The sequence below is a fragment of the Athene noctua genome, chromosome 3, assembly GCF_965140245.1.
Source record: "Athene noctua chromosome 3, bAthNoc1.hap1.1, whole genome shotgun sequence".
NCBI lineage: Eukaryota > Metazoa > Chordata > Aves > Strigiformes > Strigidae > Athene > Athene noctua.
This window is the reverse complement of record NC_134039.1, coordinates 60,360,320-60,377,643: the sequence shown is the minus strand read 5'-3', so window position 1 is coordinate 60,377,643 and position 17,324 is coordinate 60,360,320. Positions and strand designations below refer to the sequence as shown.

The window sequence follows — 17,324 nt, the reverse complement described above, 5'->3', positions numbered from 1 at the left end:
TGCACAGGCTATTGATGCGTGAGGACCACAGCCTTTGCCCTTCCTGGTCTGTGCAGGGAATGCGTCTAAGTTCTTCTCTACTTTTATGCCAGTTTTGCCTTTTTTTTTCATTGCACAGAAGCTGCTGAATAATTAATACAAAGTCTGCAACATTTACTTCCCTTTTCTTCATGAGAGTGTTGCTGCAGAGTTGTCTGTGCATAAACTGATGCAGCTCTGGAAAAACATACTTCTGCCAGGACTCTTCCAACTAACACATAACTCTCCTCTGGCCTCTTGTGGCAATTCATTCCTGCCACCAGGAACACAGCAAGACGCAGAGATGGGGCATTTGGTACAAGACTGCCACCACCAACTGCATGGGCTGAGTTTGCTCAAGCATCTTCTAAAGGATCCTGTGCTGGTCACAGTCTTGCCCTGGATACTGAAGTGCTCAGGAGTTTGAGCACCAGTTGGCAATTCCTCTGTGAGAGAAAATTTGGGGCCAGGCTGGGTGAAAGGCTTTACTGGAGGGGTGTTTGTCCATCCCCAGTGGACTGGAGTTTGCAGTGAGGTGGCCACCTGAGGCCAATCCAGCCACCATTACACGCTGTGGCTTTCCGTGGAGCAGAAATTGGCCCACGGTGAAAAGCAAAGGAAACTGCAGGATATGTATTCAACCACAACATTTTCATAAGCTATTAAAGAGTCAAAGCAAATGTCTTAGTTATGTATTTGTGAAAACTTGCCTTAAAAGCTTTTAAAAGGTCGTTAATATTAACTGCTGAGGTTTTTTGTGATCTGAAGGGTCAAAGAGAAGAGATTTGTTTCTCAGCCTAGTGAGAGCTGGGCATAGGACATTCAACTACCTAAAGATAAGGTTTCCTATTTTTTTCTTACTGAATAAGCAGAAAAACATTTGCAGAAAGCTGATGGAGAAGGAAATATCTTGTCTCAGTAATGATCGGGTTTCTAAAGATTCTATCAACTTCAATGTTCTTTTAAATTTAATAAATCTATTAAATGTGTTCAGAAGGATACTTTCCATTCAGATGGGAACGTCCAAATGAGATTTTCTCTGAATACGTTCTGCGAAAACTTACACCTGTGATTAAGGGTGTATGTAACTGCCTTTGATGGAGGCAGTTACAGGTTGTGCCAGGTCCATATGCTGGGCTGGGATCAGCACAAAACAACAAAGTTCTGGGAAGATATGCAGGCTCACGCAGCCCAGAAATTGTAGCCTCACTGGAGGGGAGCTGGGTCAGAGAGGGACCAGCTGCCCCTCTTCAGAGAGGTGAGCAGATGAGACAAGACAAAAGATGGGTCCTGTGCCGGTAAGTCTAATAGGCTCTGGAGAAGCACCCATGAAGTTCAGAGACAGGCAAAATAATGAAAAAATAACATAGGAAAAGAGGTTGAATGGGTGATAGAACATATTGTAGATGCAGGTAAAATTTCTATATGAAAATGAAAAAGACTGGAGCAACCCTAGCAGGTACAAACAGTGCATGAAAAGGTAATATACAAGTAGTATATGGTGGCAATTAAGTGAGTACTCTGGTTATGTGGTTTTTTTAAAAAAAAAGAATAGGGTTTTGCATTCAGTGGTCTTGAGAGAGCAGACATTTACATTTGAAAGGCTTTGGAAAAAGTTTGTATCATTAAAATGGGCAAGTCATCACCAGGAGGCACAGCTGGCATTAGAAGATTAGTAGGATCCAGAAAGGTATTTATTTGGACTATAATGTTTCAGTTACTGTATATGGCTTTAATGTAATGATCATGGCTAGAATTAAGAATAATCACGCTTCTGTGTATAAACCAACTGGTAGTGGGAATAGCCCTGTCAGCGTGTTAGTGTACAGTGTGTGTGTTACACGTGCACATGCAGTGTGCACCTATGTACACACGTTCCGTTCAGTGGTTACACTGTTGCCCTCATTATTGCTGGCAATTCTAGCTCTGGGCTGGATAAGGAAAATTTCATACGTAATTGTATTTAAAGGTGAGTTCCAAGGAGTATTTTTATAAGGATTTCATTGTGAAATTAAATCCTCATGTAGTACACAGCCTGAGCAATGTCACATTTTAAGCCTTAAACTTAAAGAACTTAAAAGCAATAGAATACTTTTTCAGTTTGGGTTGGTTTTTTTTAAGATTCAGGGACCCTCTGAGTAGTCTACAAATTCCCCATGTAGTGAAGCTGAAACTATTTCAATGTTCTGGAAAAAAGGAAGCCTCGTTCTTACACAGGAACTTGTTCTAGGCAGTTAAATAAAAGGTGATGAAATGATACCGCTTCTTAACTCCATGATTTGGTTAGTACACCAGAAAACAAACCCACCTGAATTCTGAAGTCCCATGTAAAGTGTTTTGGGGTCATTGTATTAAAGGTGGAACTTTTATATCCTCTTCCTCCACCAAGGTACATCTTCCTGCTCCAAACATTCCCCTGGACTCAGCGGCTTGTGGTTCCTGAGGCCTAGTCTTACCAGTAAGTCTGGGAAGATGGTGGCATTGAGTACCTTGGCCTTTTTGGTGTCCTTTGTCACCAGATCCCCTGCCCCATTCAGCAGCATGCCCACCAAACGTGCACACAGCAGGCTGAATTTTGTATTTCACACAAATTCCGTATTAATAAACTGCAATACAATGCTGCCACCAAACTTGCTTCACCAGAGGAAAACCAGAATGTTTTGCAACAGAACAAATGTGTAACTGCTGAGCTGGCCAATTACTTGACTACATATTTTTTTCTGTATTTATTATTAAAAAAAAAACCAAAAACAAAAAACCCCCAAAACGGGCTCAAGGTAGGCTTCTTGCAGCTGTAAGCATTTCTGCTGCCTCTTCCATGAGGAAAGCACTCCCAGAAGCTTTTGCTATTTCTTAGTGGGAAAAGACACTCAGAGATATAAATATTGCTAGGAAAGGCACCTCCTTGACCTTCAGCTCATCAAACAAAGAAAAAGAAGGAAAAAAAAAAAAAAGAAAAAAGAGAAATAAGGCAAGGGAAATTAAATAATCCTAGATTTTGTTCTATGGAATAAATTTACTCATGTATTTAGTCATGAAGAGGAAACAGCTGTCCCTAGGTAGATGCTTTAGTGTCAGAATAATGTTAACTGAGGCAAAAGGTTGTAGGATTTTATTTTTTTTAAAATATGCAGTCCAATTTTCTTGGGGGAGTTCCTTTTAATTTGTTGCATGAAATCACAATATAGCAGTGCTCTGAAACGCTGTTAGCCTGCCAAGCTTTTTGGGATTGCTCTCTCTCCACTATTTTTTTTTAACAAACTTTACTCTAAAAAGTGTGTTGAGCTGTTTTAAGAGAAAACTCATTTAAAAAGCATAATTTTCTTTTACCACATGGAAAAGAGAGAATGACTTTAAGGAATAGCGGTGTATGTTAGGGCATTGTGGGTATTGTAGCTCAAGAGATTGCTGTGTTGCTTCTTCCTGCAAAACTATCTAAACCCAATTTCTGCATCTCACCCTCATCTCCCATGCCTGTGTAACCTTCTTTGCAGATGTGAATTAGAAATCAAATACCCCATTTCTGGTATGGTGCTGCACAGCTGCTGATCACACCTGCACTCACAAGCAGCTGGCGGTCTCTGCCTGCGGGCTTCATGCCCAGCCTCTTACAAGTCTAGGCCTATGGTGGCAAAGGGAAAACGAATGTTTTACTGGGGAGTAGTGAAGATCTGGGGCCGGGGAGGGTGCTTCTGCTAGGAAAAAACAGTGGGGCAGCAGGAAGTGTGCCGACACTTGCTCATCTCTGTGGGTTTTGCTTCGCACTTTCAGGAAGGGCTACAGCCTTCGTGTGCAGGCGACAGCCTCCTCTGAGGGCAGACGTGGTTTTGTGGACGCATAGAAGAGCCTGCAGGTTTCTCCTGCCACTTCAAGCGACACAAGTGAACTTGTACTGTTACCTGAAAGACAGCGGCAGTTCATGGGCTGTGATCACAAACATGCATAGGGTTTTTTTTTAATAACAGCTCCTTTTGGCTGATTAAATGAATGTGAATTCATAATGTAAGATCTCCTCCCGTGTGAAAGATGCCAATGTGTATGAATCAATATATTAACTGCTCCTCCTTCATTGTTCCAGGGGTGCCAGTCTGGTCCCTCAGCGGTGGGAGTTGGGCAGGAGCCCTGCAGGGAGCCGGGTGGCGCGCGGGCCGGGGCTACCTTGCACACTTGCCTTACCTAGCGCCGCTGAGGCTCTCAAGCCCTCCGTGCAGTGACAGCCACAGCGGGCGTGAAGGGGAGCGTGCGGTGTGTGCAGCTTCCTCTGGATATTCACCTTCTGTGGGCTTCTGAAACACAGGAAAACTCCCGATGCTCTTCCTCCTTGCTACCGGGGTAAGGACTTCTATGCTATCCCACTGAAAAATCAGAGCCTGTGTATTCAGCGTTCACACCAAATTCCGGCAAACGACGACCACCAAGAAAACAACAGCCTTTCCTAGAAGCAGCACTAACCTCTCTGAGTGTGGCTCTTGCCTTGGAGCAGCTGTAAATCTACTTGGTGGGAGGGCCATGAGGTGGCCAGTTTGACTTACCTGACACTCCTGGGGGTCTCTTCTTTTTTTGTTGTAGGCAGGTTACGGTGTAAAGAGATAGCATGTGTACAAATTGTATTAGCTTGTCTTTAAAGACAAAACCAGGAACTGTTAACCTTTGGAGTTAAAAAGCTCCCCCCTGCCCTCAAATCTGCAAACTGAAGATTTGGATGAGTTATTATCTGGACCAGATTTCCAGAAGGCTCATCTCTGCACTAAGCCAGAGCCTTTCCATCATTATAATCATGGGCTGTGTTTGCCTTTTGATCTAAGTCATGCTGAACTTCACAGGAAATATGTCAGAAGCAGAAAAGCCTAAGGCAAGAAACCCCGACCAATGGAAAAAAAAAAAAAAAAATTTTGTCTGACTTGCCTGGTCTCCCAGATGCCTAGAATTATAATTAAAGCTAAAGAGATATTTTCTAGATAAAATCCATGGCTCATTACTGCTTATAAGGGAGATGGATACTAGAAACAGTAGAAATAGAATTGCAGAAACATATTTTTGAGTTCCTAAAAGTTTCCCATAGTTCAAGGGAAAGATCTGATTCTTCCAGGAGTTAAAAGATTCCTTTTTATCAGATTATTACTGATAGTAATTCCCACACAGATCATAATTCACATTATCTCTTCTTCTAACAGAAGACCAAATTAGTACCTTAGTTGCTGAAAAACATGGATGTTTGCATATAGCTAGATATACACTGATACGCAAACACATTTACATATTATGACTGTTAATCACAGCAATTTGTTCTTTCGTAATGTAGGATATACATAAATGAACTTTGAAAGGTTTTTGAAGTGGCTGGGAATAAGAGATGCAAAGCAGCACAGGACATCAAGAGCTGACTATTCCTGACCCTTCTGATTTTCACCAACCTTAAGTAATTCTGACAGTGCCATTGTGAGACAAACAAATGAATATGATTATCCTTGTTTTTACAGCTGGAGATACACAGACACACCGGCTGTGGAAGTATTGTTCTCTGTGGCTGTCCTAGCAATTCAGGTGCAAAGCCAAGAACACAGATATTGGCCCATTTCACGCTTCCACGTGCTGCCCACCAGCAATCCACTATCTCGACTCTTATCCCACATTAAATGTAAGCCACACTAATTTCAACATTACAGTGAATTGTTTTGCACAAATAATGGCCAGAGATGAAAAACCTGTATGGAAATCCCCAACAGTGATACACCTCACTGGTTTTAACATTTAGCCATGGGGCTCTCTGATCATCTATGTCCTCCCTCAGGTCTCATTCTTACAGTTGCTTTCTCCTGGTGTGGGGCTGTCTTTTTGCCTCCATAGCACAGCAGTGTTTGCTTTAATGCAGTGCCATTGCTCACTTGGACAAAAATCTTTCTTCTATGTAGACTAGTGTATCTGTGATCAAGAGGGCAAAAAATAATGCAATGCATCTCCTGCTGCTAAGAAACACTTTTCTTCTATATCTTTTCTTTTCCAATAATGGGAGTTTTGTCTTTGCTCACTCATTTCCTCTTTGATAAACTTACCTGCTGGTGATCACAGTCCCTCAGGCTACTCAGATTTTTAGAAGAACCTCAAAGTTGAACTGGAAAAGTGGCATTTTTGATCCACTGCATCGGGTTTATGCTTCCTTATCTGGGAAAGGAGTCCAAAAACCAGGACTACTTGCTTCAAAATTCCAGATCAGATTCTTGATCTTAGAGCTGGCCTCGTGAGTTAGCAGAGGTGTCTGTGGGCATTTTCCATCTACAGTGGCTAAGTTATAAATGAATACTTTGTCTAAACCTCTCATAGCACAAGGATAAGATTTCCTGAGGTAAGCACTAATGATGAAACACCAACCTCTCTATTAATTGTGCACGAACTAATACCAAGTTTGCTCATGAGTTTCTGGTCTCAAGCAACAGTTTATAATGCTGATGTTAATCTGTAAAGGAAGAAGTACCTGCTTTTTCCTACTTGAAAAATACCAGCAATGCAATAAAAACTCAGCAATAAATATATAAGAGCATAAATGCCATGATCACTCCCTACAGGTAAATTTGTCTTCAATTCTCTGCTATTACTTACACTTTGTTCTTCAGACAGAGAACAAAGCATGAAGCTTCTGGAGGTACTTGAAATAACAGTGGTATGAAGAAGATCTGTAAAGTATGCGGACTTTTTGAAAATTCATATGAGGATTAAACCTCTGTGGAGGGATGGGAATCAGAAGCCCAATGTGCCATTCAAACTGCCCAGAGAGCCTAAAGCTGCTTTAAGCGAGAGCTTTAACTGTCTAGAAGCCTCATCTAGACTGTCTGTAGCAGTGAGGGCTTCACCCTAATTGAACTTTGTAAGAAAAGGCAGTGATACCATTGCTTAATTGTAAAGTTATTAGGGTTTCTTCATTAACTGAATGGACAGCCAAGCCCTAGCTGTGGTGAAGAAGATACATCACACATGTTTAAGAACACAAAGCACAATCTGAGCTTTGAAGAAGCAGCCAAAAGACAGCAATGCTGCAATACACAAAAGTTTATTTAAGTTTTTCTTTTCTGAAGGCAAAATATAATAGAACCTAACATCAATGTATTTTGTACAACAAAACAGTTTTCATATGAGAACAGACAATCCATGAAGAGTTTTTAAGTCTTAGAACTGCTTCCCTTTTTTATCATGCTTTCTTGTGGTCAACAAAAAGTTGGCACAGAAGATGTCATGGCAGTCAGTCAGCGGGCGTGCTCCCTCAGATCCTCGTCAGCTGGTGCCACAGACTGGAGGGCAGGATACTTTCTACTTTTTCCATCACAAAATTTAAAGGGGCAAAGAGGGTGCTGAGAAACTGCAAAGAAATCAGATACACCTTCAAATCAAAATCCGGGAGACAATACACCTCAAGAGAAAGTTGTCTGATAAGACAAGAAACTCTTGCTGCATTCCTGTGTAAAATCCTCCAGCATGATAAAAATTAAATAATTCACATATAAAGACATTCTACCAAATTTTGAGCCTTACATATGTACAGATTTCTGGATTTTGCAGTAAAGAAAGCAAGATCCCCAAAGAGCCCCAAGACCAAAGTGATGAACTACAAAAGTTTTCGCACATCTCACATCCTCAATTCAGGCTCATATTGAAGCCCCAAAAAGCTCAAAACAAAATCTACTAAAGGGAAAGAGAGGCTTTTTCATAATGGCAGAATCTGCCAAACCACCTCTCAGAGACAAACAGCATGTCTTTAGATTCAGGTTTAAAATGGTTCTGGGTTATTTATGTATCTGCTATACACACCAAGGCATCACTAACTGGAATTTATCTTAACATTCTCTCTCTATTACAGAAAACAGTGGGCAATATTGAAAGAGGTTTCAATATATTAATGTTAAATCAGTCATATGTGACAAAAGTCAAGTGAATAGAGATCATTTTATCACAGGAAAAAAACACTGCCAGCTACACAGCTCAGAACTCAGGTACTCAAAGCACTCCCAAAATTTTGGGAAATACATATTAACTGATCTTTACATTAACTGCAATTTGACTGTACACAGTGCATATAGCTATGATGGGGCCCTATACATGTATGAGAGAGTATAGCAATATGCAAAATCAGCCACCTTGAGACTGTGAACCCTATAGCTTCTAACCATTTAGGCTGATGCGACTTTGCTAAAAATTAAACAATTCTGTTTGGAACTGATTGGCAAAGAGCTGCAAGAGGTTTGTGTTTCAGTTACTGCTCTGCAGTCAGCATAAAACATAAACTCTGCTTGCTGCACTGATGTGTATATGACAGCTACTCAGTAGGTCAGTATTAAAGCAAATCTGGTGCTGGATGTGTTCTTTTTTTTTTTCAAAAGAAGTCTCTCTCCTGATGAAAGAGAGCATCGGACTTCATCTGTCCTTTTAACGTTCTGAATTTGTCCCACATATCTTTAGGCACGTGATGCAGACGTGGGGGTCTGGTCCCCCTGCAGTTAGGACAGTAATTCTACCCATCTCAGGACCAGAACTGTCCTTTGAAATGATCTGTTCCCTCTCTACCCCCAGCCGCAGAGGGAGTCAGGTTGGCCTTTGTCTTCTCCGGTAAAGCAAGGAGGACTGTGGCACAGTGTGGGGTGCTGGCCCGGCCCAGCCACACTCCTGAATTGTTAGCTCCTGACACAGCTCTGGTCCATGTCAGCTAGTCTCTCCTCAACAAAGCCTAGGCAGAGTTTGAGGATAGCACAGGGCAGGGACAATTCCCAGCAGCCCAAGGATGGGGCCATCCTGGCTTTGAAGGAAGGAGAGGTTAGAGGTACAGACATGAACTGTGATGTGTCACTTGCCTTTGGAGCCACAGAACAAACAATATTTTATTACTTAATAGAGATATGTCCTTAGGCTTCTAAGTATCGAAAGTATGAAAAATTTAATTTCAAAAACTGTTACAGATCTATGTGCTGCTGAAACAGCTATCTATGGCAAATGTATTGAATATATTTCAAAACTTCAGTATTCAACAGCAAGAGATTACAACCATTTCATGGTATCAAGCAAGAAAATACCTGCAGTTTCATCCATTTCACCAAAATGGGTTCTGTGCAGAGTTTAACTGTAAAAAGGTATGATGTTTACGATGCTTATGCATTTTAAAGGCAATAGTAAGCATTCAAATTCTTTTTTTCCTCTTGGACATGTATGCATACAGTACAGACGCTACATCATGGACAATTTGTTCATCATGGGAAAACCAGGTAACACCATCACTGGTAATGAGATTTTGTCATAAGCACAAGTCAAAGAAAAAAATTCTTCTAACTGAAGCTGAACAGAGTATTTCAGTTGTAGTGCTAAAGGTCAAGCTGTATAATGTGAATCACAGCTGAATTAGTATAACACCAACCTACCTAATCTTAGAGTTTGCTATTACTATTTTAAGTGGCTTAGCCCAACTAGAAGCATTCCCTCGGGTTAAGCTGTGAAGTGTTTAAGTATGTCCCTTTAATTTTGCCAAATGCAAAAGGCTCATTAGAGGATATTTTCTGCTCTTTGAGTAGCACTCAATCTATGTGGTAAGCTTGCACCATCACATCTACTTGGATAAAACTCAGCTTTGTAAACAGTGCAAATTACATACTTGTTAAATCAGTTAAACAAGAATAATTTGCCTGACAGTAAGTTTTACTGCAATTCATAGGAATTCTGTTGCTGAAGTAGTCGATTGTATCCTATAATAAACTCAGCAAAGTATCTGTAGCTTAAAATGAGCCAAGTTTTTTTTCCACCTGGAAAATTAGTTGGTCTATAAAATACATTTAAATTCATGGATACCAAAGCCTGGCTTCACTGAAGTCCAAGCAAAACCTTTGCTGGCAGCAAGGGGTTCAGGATGCCACCTACTTTCCTGTACAAGCCCATGTAGACAACATCTTTCCTGGGGCTATCTGGCCCTTGGAAAGCTCCTGGTGCTCCTGTCCTCAAGACACCACTGGCAGATGCCTGTCTGGCCTGTTTGCCACATGGTAGCGCCCAGGAGGGCTTAGTCTGTACATACAGGGTGGGGTTTTTTTGTTTTGGTCTTTTTTTCTGCCTCTCCTTTTGACACTGACTGTTTTTTCCATGTGGAACAGAAAAAACAACAGCAGCAGTAGAGTTAAGAATTCAGGATGGCAGAACTGGTGATGGAAGACCTGTAAAAAGTTTGCTATTAATACTATTTATTTTAAAATAAAACTATCAACCTGGTTATTTCAAAGTTGGCAGAAAGCAGCTTCTAAATAGCACCATTTGATTAAAACAGATATGCAAAAGTATCTTTTCAAGCTTTTCTACTGTTTGGCTGGTGTTTGTATGGAGGAACTGACCATTTATTGCCCAGGCCCTGTGACTGGATTTGCATGTTCCCTGCCTCAGCATTTCAGAGGTCCAAGCAGATGAAGTTATCTCCCTAGGCAAACCTGATTGCTGAACTGAGGTCGTATCCATCACACAGGAAGTACTGAAACAGACTGTGTCAGTGATCTCAGGCAAAGGAATCAAATCAGAGAAAAATTAGTCTTTCTGAAGTTTAACTCTTGAAAATGTAACTAGGCACCACACTTTTAGACTGTTGACTCAAATTATATAGTGACACCCTTGTTAATAAAACTCTCAATATTGTTTTAGATATTCTTATCGCTACCATGTTATGAAAGGACCTGCACTACGTATTTTTAGCCATTTCCCAGATATTGCTATATTTCTACATGACAACGAAAGAAATTTAGTACTGCCAACACTGCTGACAATTTTATCCAAGCCATGCAATCAGAAATTTGTTCTGTTTGTATTCATCTCTTAAGTGACTTCCAAAAGCCTTTTGTTAGAAAGCCTAGCAAAAAATTAAAAACCACAAGCTATGAAAATGTTTCTCCCTGAGTGAAAATGCTAAGATCTACTGCCATTTTAAAGTTATTTATATTCAGTCTGACAAAATAATCAAAGAAGAACTGGAGTCTTTCAATTTTATTATGGGAAGAGTCAAACTTACTTCCAGGTACAACATTACAGAATTGCCTGGATGCAGTTGGGGATATCTAAACTTGCTGCTGAACTCGCAGGCAGTGTTCAGAGCAGGTTCTAGCTCTAAAACATGGGTGCACTGATGGAGTTTGGGGACTTCCATCCTGCACTAAACTTCTCAGAAGAGAAACATTTTAAAATACCTTTGACTTCTGCATCCAGTGGGGGAATGCAGGCTGCCCTAAGGGACTGTCACAGTGGCACAGGCCACCTTTGGCAGTCTCACATGTGGAAGAGGTCCTCAGAACACAAGGGCTTTCTCTGCCTTAAAGAATCCAGTGTCTGGGTTAATGAGCTATGGAAAAGGTGCAAGAAGATGCTACCTAGAAGACAGGTCAAAGCCCGTTCCCAACACCCAATCATGATAACTTATTCAGGTTTTGTGAAATATGGTAAACATCAACTTGCAGTAACATAAACCTAGGCCATGATGGTGGTATTACATCTGCGCAATGCTTTTGGGATTGGCAGGCATAAGAGAAGAAATAATTTTGACCAGTGAAAATTAAAGTATATGTGCACAATTTCACAACATAAAATACCACATCACGACGACTACCAACCATAATGAATAGGCAATTCAGTGCACACAGCCACAGAACAGTCAGTACATTAATCTTTTAGCTATTTATGGAATTAGGTATTTATGAATGATCTTCCATAAAACTGAAAGGGAAGCTGGCTATCCTATCCTATCCTATCCTATCCTATCCTATCCTATCCTATCCTATCCTATCCCATCCCATCCCATCCTATCCTATCCCATCCTATCCTATCCTATCCTATCCTATCCTATCCTATCCTATCCTATCCTATCCTATCCTATCCATCTTAGCTGCATTTCAAAGAGATGTCTCCCATGATCTTCTTCAGTCTCATATACCTGGGCTACTTTTCCCAGAGGAGACAACAAAATGAGCCTTCAGAATCACAGCCTTTCTATGAGCTACTAAATGAATGTCACAAGCTTAAATTCTGCCCTTCTCATGTACAACAAAAACTCAGGGGCTGCATGTAGTGGATTTGAAGATTAAGATATAGCTAAATCAAGTCACAATACATGTTAAATGACATACTAACTGCATCCATACAGGTTCAGAGATCTTGAAGCAATCTTGCCAACTTTATGCACATAATGCAGCCCACATTTCAATTATATTTGTCTGTGCTTATTTTACTGACTAGGAACTTTACATGCTCTGATATGCAGAACAATAAACACATACAGAGTCTTGGAGTATCTATTCTATTAACACCAATGGCAGCTTCACTTACACATCAGGGAAATAGATCCTTCTGGTCTGGCTCTACTCCCCAAATGGCTTTGGAACCTGTAAGCTCCAAACCATAGAGAAACAATTACTAATGCACCACCAGTGTAACTTCTGATATCTCTGTTTGATTGCACTCAGCAATCAAAGCCAGGTGAGTTAAGCCCTTGGAGACATGCTACCAATTTTCTCCGATTCCAATAGCTCACTGCCTGTAGCAGGAGCACTAAGTACAAAATCTCATCATGCTGCCAGCTTGAGATATACTCTTTGTTCAAGATACAAGGCTGACAAGCACAGGAACAAGGCTAACAGGGACAGATTTGGGGTCATTAACTGTGACAGGATCAGAAAACTGAAGATTACATTGAAAGAGTGCTCAAACAGGGGTTATCTTCTCCAACTACTTAAGGAAAAAATGACAAAAAAAGCTTTACAAAAAAGTGTAAGATTATATGCCTGAGCCTCACACTTATTGTCCACCAAATGCCCACATATATACATAAGAAAGAAAATAAATAATTTTTCAGGTACGTTTCAGCACATTTTGCTGATAAAAGTGGTATCTTTTGCTACAGCTAATCTTATTTTCTGTCTTCTAGAGCTAATGAAAGAAAATTCTTGATGCAAGAACTGTTGTTGAACCAGATCTCTATCACTCACAAGCCTGGGTGGCAGAAGACCTGGTTCACCTGCAAAGGGAGTCTGTCACTTGCAAAAGAGTTTGAGAATGTACTTACAATCCAGAATTTGCCAAAGCCCTTCAGCCTTGCCTCTTCCACCCCACGCCCTAGCCCCCAAATCAAAAGCACCAAAGACATTAAAAACAAGACCAGGGTGCTATTTTGGAAACACAATTTGAAAACAAATATATTTGAGAAAATATATCAACAGAGGATATTCAGTATTTCTTGGAGAAGAAGACAGGGTTTTTATTATCCTAGAACTCTTCTGTAAGTTTTCATATCCTAGGACACTGGAGCAGTGATGTTCTTGGTTATACAAAGAAAAAAGTGTTTAGCATAATTCATGGCCCTTTCCCCTCATCTTCTGACATTTATTAATGCTTGGTGGATTAAGAAAGGAGGATTAGCAGAGACTTCCCTGGATGTAGTTAAGAAAAGCTACCAGGCAAATATTTAGACTACTTCCTTCACAGCAGTTTGAGGAAAGAACACAGAAATTTGCCCTGGTTAACAGTACACTCTATTTCTGCTCATACTAAGAGTTTCTATCGCACTGGAAAGCATGGTACAGTCACTATGGTTCTAGACAAAATAGAGGGGTTTTGCAAACCATTATTAGTTTATTTTATTGGATTATGTATGAGAACACATATATGCCCTTCTTCCATCAAGCCTTTTTTGGCAAAATCACAAGAAATCTAGCCTAACAAAAGAGTCATACAAAGCAGAGAAGACAGACAGTAGTGTGTTTTACCAATTAGCTCAGATGTCCCCCTGCTCTGACATGTCTTGGCATTTTATTTATACTACTGAATATGCAGATATTTAATACTCAGAAGTATTTAGCTCAGCTCTTCCTGCATCTGCCTCTTTTTTTACCAGAATAGAGCAGCAGCAGAGAATACTCACAGCTTTTGCAAAGACCCCCATAAGCTCTGGGAACTGATGTGTCAGGAGGGCTAGCATGGCTGTGAAGGAACATAGTCCAGCAGTGAAGAGTATGAAGAAGGGAAGCTCCTTCTTGGGGTAAACTGAAACTTCATGAAATGCTGTAGAAAAGAAGATGGGAAGGGGAATGCATTATACATTAAAAAACAAAACAAAACAAAAAACTCCAACAAACCCAAACCAACATTTTTACATGGTTTAAACAGCCAGAGACACTCAAAGATGCTTTTGAAGGAAGGAATATGCAGAAGGTCTGAAACATCTAAGGCCAACATTATCACTGTGTCAGTAAACTTACTGGCAAGTAATTCTCACCTAAAGATCATATTTCTGGCTTACTCTGGTCCTTTGTACACGTTACTTTTGCCTTCCTTGTGTCAGTACTAACTATAATGCAGCTGTGCAACAACTAACCCTGGAAAACTAACCTACAAATAAAACATTCACTTTTTTATGCAGGTCATTAACTAGTCATACGGTTGCATGTTTGGTAATGCTGATACACAGAGAGTGCAGAAAGAAGCACCCAGGAGCAGCAGGGAGGCCAATCTTGCAGATGCACGGCTGTAGATTGGTTTAAGCAGACTGTAAAACAGCCTTTGTAACAGTACTTGCTGAGAGCTTAATCTGCAGAACCAAGAAAAGTTATCCTAAAAGTAGGACATATAAACACATACTTCAGATTTTCAGAATTCTCTGTATAACAATTTTTTAAAGTGTCAAAACCTGGAACTTAATAGTGAATTTTTAAGGTGTTTCTTAGTAGAACCTAAAGGAATACAGAAATTTCCTTGACTCTGGTATGAAAAATCACTCACTGGGCTTTGAAGAAAGCATCACTGAGAAGGCTAAAAGGATGAATATTTTATTGGAAGAATATACCCCTTAAACTTTTATGGTGGCTCAGATTCAAGGTGAAAATTTGGCTGGGCTGGCAAAAGGTCTGGAGGATTCTTATCTGCTTGCTTCACTCATTCAGTCCATAGTTTGGAGCTACAGTCACAATAAATGTAAATTTTGAAACATTTTTTTCTCATACAGGACCAATCTCAAGGCTTTCCATATACTCAAATCCTATGATTCTTCATACACACAAAACATTACTCTTCCATTTTGCCTTTCTTTGCTTCAGTGACCAGCTCTCATCTCATCGCACTTGCACACAACCTAAGCACAGGGTAATCCAGCAACATGGCAGGACAATATTCTTGACTGCATTCATCCAGAGTGGGGTAGTTTCCAAAACCAACAGCAGGAACTGACGAGTTTAAATTCAAATATTATAAACTAAAAATATGTGTGTTTTTTGGGCCTGCTAATTCAATCAATTAAAAAAAAACCCCACAGATAATTTGCAACTTCTCTTTGATTTAAATTAAATTTAAATAACAGATCATGGACTTTATCAGTCTAAAATCTCTTGTGCTCATTTTTTTGCACTTGCTTTTGACACAGGCTCAAACTTGTTCTGCTCTGTTATCCAGTCATAGCAAAAGTTTTGTGATCGATATTTTTAATTTGGAGAGCCTATTACATCTTAGTGTTCTGATATAATTCCAGCTGACTCTCCTTTAAAACACAAGCAATTACAGGGTGTGGACAGGTATGCAAACCCCTCTGACCGACCTGTGTCTGTCACAGTATGTTAAACCCTTCCCTACTCAAACCCAAGAGATTTTGCAGTGAAAGGCATTTCCCATAACTGCCAAAGCAGAACACAACTGTCTGCATATGCTGTTAAAGAGTCCCTAGCTTCTAGCATTTGACAAGAACGACTAGTTTTGCATCTAAAAAGTGAATGCTGAGCTATTCTGCATGACTTTGTCATTCCTATATCTCCTGACACTCCACCCTCCCCACCTCAGCATCCCTCTGAGTAAAGCAAGCAGAGCACTCTAAGAGGTGTTGTTATAATTAGGATGATTATAATGGGGTGGAGAGATACTGTCAGTTGCCAAGGATTTCTGTGTAATATCAGTGAGAGTGTACTGTGAAGGAGAGACTCACAATGAGTGGATTTTCGCTGTATTATTCTCACCTAATGTTTACTCATGTCGGTTTATAAAAAGTGGCAAGACATTTGTCAGCCCAAACCAGAGAGGTTCTGAATGAAAGACTACAAGGAGTGCAAATGTACTCAAAACCATCCTTCACAGCAGAAGCAGGCTACGTTTTACTTTTTCCAGAACAGATTTCTCTTTATTCCTTCTTCAGGATAATGAAGGTGAGAGAAGAATCTCCTTCCTTGGATCAACTTGTATTTGCCTCCTCTGCCCTAACCCTGCAAGCCCCTCTGCACTTGTGTGTGTTCCACTTGTGCTCACACAAAGTCCCACTGTGAGAAAACGTGTGGGAATGAAGCATAACTGCAAGATTGGCTGCTTCAGGTCTTCCTCTGCATTCCTGTGCTTCACTGCATGCACTGCAGTGTCTCATTAGCTTGGACTGTGATGCTTCTCGAGGGCTGATCTGTCTTTGTATCTGTATCTTGTAGAGCACTGAGAACTGCTGGCACTTTGCTAATACATGCCATAAACATATATAATAAATAACTGAGGTAATTTCACATCAGTCTCTCCATTATAGCACACACACCATTACACGAAGAAAACTGTTTCTTGCTATTTAAGACTGTTTTTCAGAAAAGGACAGCATAACCTGTCAGAGTAACAGCTGCATTAATAATCCAGCTGTCCTCAAGCAGGTTTGATCTTGCCTTAAAATTTAAGTAGCTAGTGTGTCTACAAAGACTAACAAGGCTGTGCCACTGTGCTTTTGGTTTGATGGGATTTTACCCTAAATAAAAGATCAGACATATTTTCCAGTGTCTTGGCAAGAGAGAATAGCAAGATCTAACCGATTTATAGCTCTTCAGTAATCTCTCTCCCTGTCCCTACACTGTCAACAACAATAAAGATAGCTAACTGTTATGAACTATGGCTAGGAGCTGCCTCTTAAATCACGACAAGAGATCCAGGAAGGCACTGTCAACCCAATTATTCTAATCCAGTGTATTCAATTTAAAAAGCATCAATGGAGATCAGTGCTGCAAGACTTGGGTACACTTTGATGTCAATGATAGGAAGAGAAAAATTGAACATACATGGTAGTAGTTCTCTATCTGCAGTTTCTGTACAAATAGGGTAAGGGTAGAAAAGATGTCCTTTTTCCAGTGGATAGGGGATCATTCTAAAAGCTGAAAAGAAAACACCATGCACAAGTTACTGTGAGTGTGGCAGTCACTAGATATACTTACTACATGTACAATTTTGAAAAACAAACATACACAAAACATTACATTTATATTTGGTTGTAAACAGCACATAAAAAATGAAATGCCAAAATATAA

The 17,324-nt window shown here is 40.3% G+C and overlaps 1 protein-coding gene across 7 annotated transcripts in view; it reads right to left on the bottom strand.

The window, feature by feature from the left end:
• Nucleotides 1-7,047: 7,047 nt before the first annotated feature.
• Nucleotides 7,048-17,324, bottom strand: part of ST7 (suppression of tumorigenicity 7) — a 155,681-nt gene continuing 145,404 nt past the window's right edge. For 6 of the 7 annotated variants that reach the window (XM_074903139.1, XM_074903140.1, XM_074903141.1 and 3 more), the window contains 3 exons: nucleotides 17,079-17,171; nucleotides 13,937-14,076; nucleotides 7,048-7,369 (listed from right to left, as the gene is read on the bottom strand). In XM_074903139.1, coding sequence (XP_074759240.1) covers nucleotides 7,274-7,369; nucleotides 13,937-14,076; nucleotides 17,079-17,171 — 329 coding nt within the window. In that variant the 3' untranslated portion in view covers nucleotides 7,048-7,273. The remainder of the gene's footprint in view (nucleotides 7,370-13,936; nucleotides 14,077-17,078; nucleotides 17,172-17,324) is intronic. The other variant, XM_074903142.1, reaches the window with a different exon arrangement.